This window comes from Olea europaea, chromosome 6, assembly GCF_002742605.1.
Source record: "Olea europaea var. sylvestris chromosome 6, O_europaea_v1, whole genome shotgun sequence".
NCBI lineage: Eukaryota > Viridiplantae > Streptophyta > Magnoliopsida > Lamiales > Oleaceae > Olea > Olea europaea.
In genome coordinates, this window is record NC_036242.1 from 2,125,203 (window position 1) to 2,134,024 (window position 8,822).

At 34.6% G+C, this 8,822-nt stretch overlaps 1 protein-coding gene across 3 annotated transcripts; it reads left to right on the forward strand.

The window, feature by feature from the left end:
* The first annotated feature begins 3,734 nt into the window (after nucleotides 1-3,734).
* On the forward strand, nucleotides 3,735-7,624 carry LOC111395475 (WPP domain-interacting protein 1-like). 3 transcript variants are annotated; one of them, XM_023021483.1, is made up of 5 exons: nucleotides 3,735-3,893; nucleotides 3,976-4,059; nucleotides 4,878-4,970; nucleotides 5,069-5,339; nucleotides 6,963-7,624. In XM_023021483.1, exons 2-5 carry the CDS (start codon nucleotides 4,048-4,050, stop codon nucleotides 7,466-7,468), a joined length of 882 nt encoding a protein of 293 aa, XP_022877251.1. In that variant the 5' UTR covers nucleotides 3,735-3,893; nucleotides 3,976-4,047; the 3' UTR covers nucleotides 7,469-7,624. The 3 variants fall into 3 exon arrangements, with proteins under 3 accessions (XP_022877251.1, XP_022877253.1, XP_022877252.1); XM_023021485.1 differs by lacking the exon at nucleotides 4,878-4,970 and having other exon boundaries at nucleotides 3,740-3,893; XM_023021484.1 differs by lacking the exon at nucleotides 3,735-3,893 and having other exon boundaries at nucleotides 3,900-4,059.
* Nucleotides 7,625-8,822: the final 1,198 nt, after the last annotated feature.

Genomic DNA, 8,822 nt, shown 5'->3' on the forward strand with positions numbered 1-8,822 from the left:
AAAAAAAAAAAAAAAAAAAAAAAGGGAGTCAACACTTGGGCGGAGACTCCGCACAAATTGTGCGATTTGTGCGGAGTCTCCGCACAAGTGTGAACTCTGCACAGTGCAGAGTTTCTACACAAATTGTGCGGAGACTCTACATAGTACGTGTAATATTTGTTTTCATTTAAATTATTAAATTAGACAAAATTAAAAATAGGTAAATGCATTTTATTTACTTTTTTGTTACTAATTTTTTGAGAAATTTGATTTGTATACTTTTTTTTAGTGTATTTTTTATTAACTTAATAATTATTATTTTTAAAGCATTTTATATAAATAAATTAAACATAATTGTATACAAAAAAATGGAAATGCACTTATCAAGTAATGATATCGATTAAAAAAATAAAGAAATCTCTCCGCACAATGCGGAGAGATGGTTTGCCATCTCTTTGAACAGTTCGGAGAGGTTTTTTTTTTTTTTTTTTTTTTTTATTATTGACAACGAAATCTTAGCTATAACATATTGTTTACAAAAAGTGAGATCAAAAGCTAAAACAAATACATTCACAAAAAAATATAGTGCGGAGAGAAGGCAAACCATGCTCCGCACCATGGCAAAACTTTCTGCACTGTGTGGAGAGAGTTGATCTTTTCGCGTAGTGCGGAGAGATTTTCTTTTTTTTATTGGTAATTTTTTTATCCTCTCTGCTTTCCCTACTTTTCTTTATTTGTTTACGCAATATCTATTTTTCCCTACTTTTTTGCGCCATTTATCTTTCTTCTCTCCTACAACCCCATTTAAGACACCAAGAGATGACAACATGAAATTTTGTCATAAATCCACAACTTAAAGTTCATTTCTAATAAAAGAAGGCTTCTTGAATTTCTTTACAACTCATACTCCAATCAACAATTTATAACTACAATAACAAGATGATATCCAATATCTCTATCTCAATTAGCAATTTTTTATAAAAGAAGAGATGAAATAAATAAATGAATGGAGAACAGAATCGTTTACCATTGGTGAATGCACAAGTCAACTCATCATAAAAGTAATAGAAGTAATGAACAATTCCAGCAAACAATAATTTAAAGGATAGGAGTGTGGTAGTTTCAGTCTTGCTGGCAGCCATAGTGTGAGAGTTCGATTCTTGAGATATAGAATTAGATTCTTTGTGGGTACTAGCGTACAGGTAAGCTCTTGTTCCCTAACCTACTGGGACACATTTCTCGATTTACCTCCCTCACGATACTCCAGGGGCGAGGCGATGGGGCCCCTTAAGGCTGGGGTTCATCCTTAACAGAAGTAGTGGACAATCCCAACAAATAATAATTCAACGGATGCTTCTGGAAGTAGTAAATTGCAGAAGGAGTGCCGACCCAAATCGCAAAAGGATGAAGAAAATGCGGTGTAGTCGTTGTTTGATTTTCTTGATGATTTTCTTTCGCCTCCATCAAGTCAGAAGAAGAGTAGAGGAATGGTCGTATGAGTGAAAAAATGGAAACGGTATGGTATTAGCCGAAAACAATAAAAAAAAGGTACAAAAAATGACACCATTTTCTTCTCTGTACAGTATTTTCGGATTAGTTTACTGTTCCATCCACAGTAACATCTCGTTCCCCTTTTTAAAAAAAGTTAGATATATATATATATATATATAAGCTTCAACTATAAGCTTCAACGTGGTCTTCATACTATTCAACAGTCCCATTTTGTCCTGCAGCTACTTTAGGTGTTAATTTGGTACTCAAGCTATTTTCAAACATCAAAATTGGTCCAACCATTTCATAGAGTTGAAAGCTCTGTCCTCCAATTAAGCTCTAGCTTTAGTTTGGTCCTCGGTCTATATAAAGGACCCGTTGTGGTCCTAAAATTATTCAATAGATCTCATTCATTCTGTAGCAACTTTGAGGCGATAATTTCATCCTACATTTATGGACAAGCAACAATTTGGTCCAACTATTTCACAAAGTTGAAAATTCCTTCCTTGGCAACAATCTTCTCCTCCAACTATGCTGTAGCTAGTTTGTTGCTCAAACTATAAAAAGAACCCATTTTGGTCCTATATCTATTCAGATGCAACATCTAGTCTTCTATTTTTAGGCAACAAATCAATCCTCCAACTATTCTAAAGCTTTACTTTGGTCATCAAACTATTTAATAGCACAATTTGGTCCTGAAAATATTTTGAGGCAACAATTAAGTTCTTCGACACACATCAAGTTGGTCTATCCATTTTACAGAGATATCAATTTGCTCCTCCAACTTCTCACTGGCAACAATTCTTTCCTCAAAACTACGCTTAAGCTTTAGTTTGGTCCTCCAACTATACAGCCATTTTGGTCCCGAAAATCTTTAGATGCAAAAATTTGGCTCTCCCACTATTCATAGGCGTGAAATCGATTGTCCAACTATGCACACGCATCAAGTTTGTCAGCCCATTTTATAGAGTTGACATTTTGGTTTTCAAACTTCTCACCAACAATCCTCCATATATGCTAAAGCTTCAATTTGATCCCCGAACTTTTTTAAGGCCTTGATTTTGTCATGCAAACGTTTGCATGCGTCAATTCTTTCCTCAAAGTCAAATGATGAACATTTATCAAGTTGGTCCTCCCATTTTACAGAGATGACAATCCTATCCTCCAACTACGTATAGCCATCAAAATATATGATTATAGTTAAATGCAGGCTGGAATAATAATGCAATTTCTAGGCTTGTACCGGCTGCTGGCCCATGAAAAGCAAAGAGTAGTTACCATTAAATAACAGAAAACAAAAAAAATTATCATAAATAACAATTTTTAAAGGAAACGTAAGCGCTGTCATATTTTTAATATTATTTTATTATTCTAGATCAATAAGTAATATATAATACATAGCTTGAAAATTTATATAACATTTCAAGTTTTCAACAAAAATATAAATATCAAAATCTGGAATATTTCGGTAACTAAATGATTAATTTTTACAATTAGATTAGCTCCTGTTCGGTACAAATTAAAATTTTAATTTAAGTCAAAGTCAATAACTAATTTTAATCACAATTTTATGAGATTCACAATTTTTTAACTACACATTTCATTTTATCAAAATAAAAATCTGAATATAAACATAGCATACCTTGCCCAAGTCTTGCTCGTGGCGAATTACAAGTAAAAGATTTGGAACATAAACTTGGTAAAGAAAAAGATGAAGAATGATGAATATTTTGATTTTATTTCTATTTTTTAATGTGGAATGCTCTTATTAAGAGCTTGTTTGTTTGGGATTTTAATTCAATTAAAATTAATTTTTTGACCCTTATTTCATTATTCCAGCTGTCATTTTTGAATTTTTCTCTCATAAATAGACCCACTTTATTTATAACGGTCAAAATATCAATTATCAAAATCCCTACCAAACAAACTAAACAAGATGGAGCCAGGGATTGCTTGTTAGTCGAGTTTAGGCTAAATAGAGTTTTTTGTAGGGCTAAACTTAGAACAAGAAAATGCTACCCACCAAACAAGAAGGCCATTTCTTTTTCGGCCTAAGTGCACCTTAAGATGATTGACTTAAAATCGATTATCTTTTTCAATCATTGTTCAACACGAGACATTCTATCTTAACCCCAAAGTCTTGACGTGCCTTCTAGAATTACTTGATTTATTTTGAAATCTTGCAAAACATTTCTTTATATGAAAAAGAGAAAATGGTCATTTAACAAAATAAGAGTAGTTTAATGGTAAAATACTTGAAATTTGTTTAAATTAGATTTTATCCAAATGGAACGACCGTCTCCGTCATCAGGCTCGCCAACTCGGATCAGTGTGTTCCAGATCAACAGACACCGACTCACCGCCTTCCATTCCGTATTCGAGGGCCCCTTCCTCTCCACAACTCTCCACGTTCTGCATAATCCGTAAGAATAACCAATCTTCGCAGTAATTCTTATAAATTATAGTTTCATCATCAAGAATCAGTCAAATTAACGAATTTTACAGGTGTAAATGTAAATTTCAAAATCCACCCACCATCTAGGCTACTGTTTTCTTGAGTCTCTTCCACGATAATTTATGGAGCCCAAGGTACGCTAAAATTTTCTTCTATTATTTTGAATAATTATTTTATTTTCGTCGTTTTCCACTTTATTATTACTCCATCCCAAGAAGTAATTAATTAAATAAAATTCCGGGGGAATGAATCGGGATTTGATTCCGCGGGAAAGTAATTGTTTTCTTCTAGATAGTTTCCGGTATTTTCTAGTATCAATGAGCTGGAATGATGGTTACTTCTCGATTTTGATCTGAATACGTTTACGCAATTAAATTTGCTCAAATTTACTGTTAATGGATTTGGAAAGTGAGTCTTTGGTGCTTGCACCCCTGGAAGATAATGAAGCAATTACTACCATATCTGCCTCGAATAGAACAAGTAATGGTGATGAAACGAAGGTTCCTAGCAATGGCTATTGTGTGGTGAAAGATAATGAGTTATCTACCGGAAAGGGAACTGAAGTTATAGGGTCAGTAAGTTAGCCTCCTGTGGAGGTCAGAGGTGCAAAATGAAGTGTCTCTGAAGAAAGGGCATGTCTTGAAGAAATGGAGAAGGATCATGAGGGAAGTAAATAAGGGTTCATAAGGATCATGAGGGAAGTAAATAAGGGTTCAAAGTGTTAATAGTAGAAGAAATTTGACTAAACGGATGCATTTTTTACTGAGAGGAAGCAAAATAGTGAGGGGTATGTTTCACTAATGAATGCTGTGGATTGATGATTTTGTCGTGATTGGCGATTCTGGGTTGGCGATTGGCCCAACATTTCCTTCTGCAGTGGTTTCAGAAAATAGCAAGTTCTTCACAGGATCCAGTGCACTGAAGATAAGGTACGAGCTTCCTGTTTTTGCAGGCGTTCTGCTCAACAGCCGAATGGGTTCGATTGGGAAGAAATTGGATAATTCACTCCAGCATGGTCAGAAAGGAGATGGTCGGGTTGAGACCAGTAAGTAGGCTAGAGGGAAGCAGGTCAAAATTGAGAAGGAAAACTCTCATTCCAGCGTAGAATCTGACTCTCATAGCTCCGACTTTATTTTTATGCAGGGAAATGACTTTGCAACAAGTAATGGGATTCAAAGTGGATGGTCGTTGTATTATGATGGAGGAAACGGTGATGAACTTCATGCTGGTGAAAGGCAAGCTTACAACAGGAACAATGATGGAGGATTTGAAGATATCTCTCGAGAAGATATGATTGATAGATCCTCTTGTGAGGTTAGAGGAGAAGGAAGTGAGAACCACGGGTCAACAGATCTTGATCCTTTAGTTCAATCTATCTATAAACTCCAATCAGCAAAAGAAGCACTAGAAAAAGGTCTGTTGGTCTTCTTGAACTGCACAATTTGTTAATTATTGTAGTTTGAATTGTTATTGCTTTTTATATCCCTTATAGCTAACCTTTCGAGAGGGAGAACTAGACCTAAGGACTTGCATTTCAGAAGTAATCCAACAGGCATCATCAAAAGAATCTATTTTTGTGATCTGTAGATAAGAGCACATCTCTGATAATTATTGCAAATAATTAATGGAAAGCTTTATCCCTTTTTCTTTGTTAATGGAGCTATTCCCTGATGTAAATTAATGTTAACACAAACACACACACACACACACACACACTCTCTCTCTCTCCCCAAAAACTTCTTCCACATTTATAACCTTAAACTTTGTTCACATCTACTCCATTCCTGGTTTTTCACGCAAATTAATCTTTCCAAAAAATTACGTGCATAATTTAAGAAATAGCTCGCCATCATCCTTTTTGTACTAGGGATATAAATATATATAAATATCAAGGTAGAAGTTATTGCAACTTTTTCTATTTTCGGGGAAAAAGGAGTGTGTTTTGTTCCATATGACCATGATCACCACAGGGAAAAAAGAAAAGAAAAGAAAAGAAAGGCTAAGACTCTTGGTTGGGAACCATGTAACAGGCAACCAAAAAGTGGTACCATATCCACCTTGCTGGTTACCGTTCATCAGAATATTTGTATATCTTTCTTTTTGAGGTGCTCAAATATACGTTCTGGACTTCTGTATCTCTTACATCCTGGATATAAAAAATCAAGAAAAATGTCCTGAAAATTATGAGAAAATAGAAGGAAATTTTTTGAAAAAATCTGCAGTATTATGACATTTTATCTAGAGTTGAACCTACTGAAAAGCTTTACTTCTTTAAGCATACAGAGAACTATTTAGTCTCTGGAAGAAAATTTGTATTGTTTATTTTTGTCTTTCCAACTTGGATGACTGAATTTTGTTACGTGATTTGGCAAGTCTTCTGAGTTATAATGCCAACACAAGAATAGGTCTGAGTGTTTCAGCCAGCTGCAAACTTTTCTACCATTTCGAGTTGGCTTGTCTAGTTTCTTATCCTTCAGATGTTTGCCCATCACATAAGGAAAAATGAACACCTGAAATTAACATCTGAAGGCTATAATAAATGTGCAACTGCAAACCCTGGATTAAATATTTGCCATTACATAATTGGCAAATGCAAGTCATTGCTCATGGAATGTTAACATTTCTTATTTTGTATCAAGCATTTTTTACGTGAAGCAGGGACACTGTCAGTCGCATTGCTGCTGCATCGGTTGCTAATTGGTGGACCTCTTCATAACTTCGGAGTTTTGATAGCACATTAGCACAGTTGTACATAACTTTTTCTTTACGAAAATCATTTCCTTTGTTGGTGTATTTTTGTCTTAGTTCTATTGGTGGTTCAGGATTTGATATCACAAGATGCAACACATGGATTAAGTAGTGCATTTTACTGCGTTTACTATCATTTTAAAAAATATTTGCATCCAGTGGAGAACCTAATTGCTATTTATGATACATAGATTATCAAAGTTCCTTTGCATTGTTACAAAATTGATTGTTGTGTTCATTTTTGTTCCTAATATGTCTGTTGCTAAAATGTATTGGTATATCTCTGCAGAGGTACTCAAGTTTAGGGAAGTTGGATCGTTAGATGGTGCGCTTCAGGACTTACCTTCAGATTTCACTACTAATGATCTAGAACTCAAGTTGAAAGAAGCGGCGAACAGAAAATACACGGGACCAGAACTTGAGGACTTCTTTAGGCTGAAAATTGAAGCTGAAGTTGAATATTTGGCAATATCAAGAACTGTCCAAAAGTTGAGAGTTGAATCTGTGGATCAAATAACCCTTCTGCGAAAGAAAACAACTCTGGCTTCGGAGCAAGCCCAGATGATGAACATGCTTGAGAATACAAAAAACAAGGCCTCAATGCTTAAAAAAGAAGCTGACAAGTTGGTGAATTCTTGTGAAGACATTGCTTGTGCTGATGAGAAATTGAAGCTGCAGATGGGGATTTGCAAGTACACCTCATATTTCTTAGTACAGTTAGTAATGTTGGTACTCATCCTGGGATTCTTTATTTTCCATATTTCTCCAAATTACTCCTGGGTTGTTCCCACTTAGTTCTAAGAAGAGTCTTCGGGTCGTTCCTCTTTTATTAGTTCATAATGTTCTAAATCTAATTTTAGTGTTTACTAGTTCTTTTCAGAAGTATTTGTATAGATCTAACGTGAGTGTTGGATGTTTTTATTGGTAAATTGCATGGTAGCTGATTGTACAGTACTTTGTTAAACTCAATTTTAAATTCTATAATTATTTTTAGTGGCCCTCCCTTGCACGAGGGCGAAAATAATTTCGTGACTAAGAGCATGTTTGGGCCCAATTTTTTCATCCAAAAAATTGATTTTTTGACCGTTATTTTACTATTTCAGCCGTCATATTTGACTTCTTCTTTCACAGGTGGACCTCACTTTTCTCCTAACGGTCAAAAAATCAACTCTCAAAATAATTCCCAAACAGGCTCTAACTCGAATTGACTGATTATTCAGGCATTAAATGCCTGTTTGGGAGTGATTTTGAGAATTGATTTTTTGACCGTTGGGAGAAAAGTGGGGTCCACCTGTGAGAAAAGAAGTCAAATATGACGACTGAAATAGTGAAATAACGGTCAAAAAATCAATTTTTTGGAGCAAAAAAAGGCTCCCAAACAAGCTGTAAGAATGTGGTACAGTGAAGTTTTAGCTGTTCTCTCATTTCCCCAGTTTATTTTGGAACATTTACTTGTCCTCATGGCTATTCGGGCAACAAGAACATATAGATGTATAGATAGATAGAGGAATAATGCCATTCATTTAAAATAATGATCATCGTCGATCTATGTGATTCTAGTCAAAATATGAAAGAAATTGTAAATTGAGAGATCCTCTTGTTAAGCTGTTTGATTTTTATTGAAGTGGTTGAGCAGTAGTTGCCTTTTAAAATTAATGACGTCTCTTTGCATATACATACACACGATATATTAGTAGTTATCATAATATTCCACTCGTATTTTCAAGATTCAGATAGGTTATGTATGCTAGATAAAATTGTACAGTAAAATTTAGCTGCAAGTATCTCCTTCACTTGATTTTTGATCATGATCTAAGCTGTTAGATCGGCCCATGATATTGATTGCCATGGCAATAGTTTTACGCTTCAAATTCGACCTTCTTTTTTTAACAAATTGGAGCAATGAACGTCATTAAAATTTATGGCTAACTATACAAGAATACAAGTTTGCTAAATTTTGTCTTGTCCGAACTGATTAAAGCATATCCGAAATTTTATTTGAACTTTAACAATGATTTTTTTTCCCCAAAGTCTTTTGTTTGGTGACGTGGGATGGAGTTAGGATGTGGTTGAACACAATATTTAAATAAACACAGGTAAATCATCTTTAAAAAAGTTAAGCTGAAATTGCCAATATGTTGACTCGATT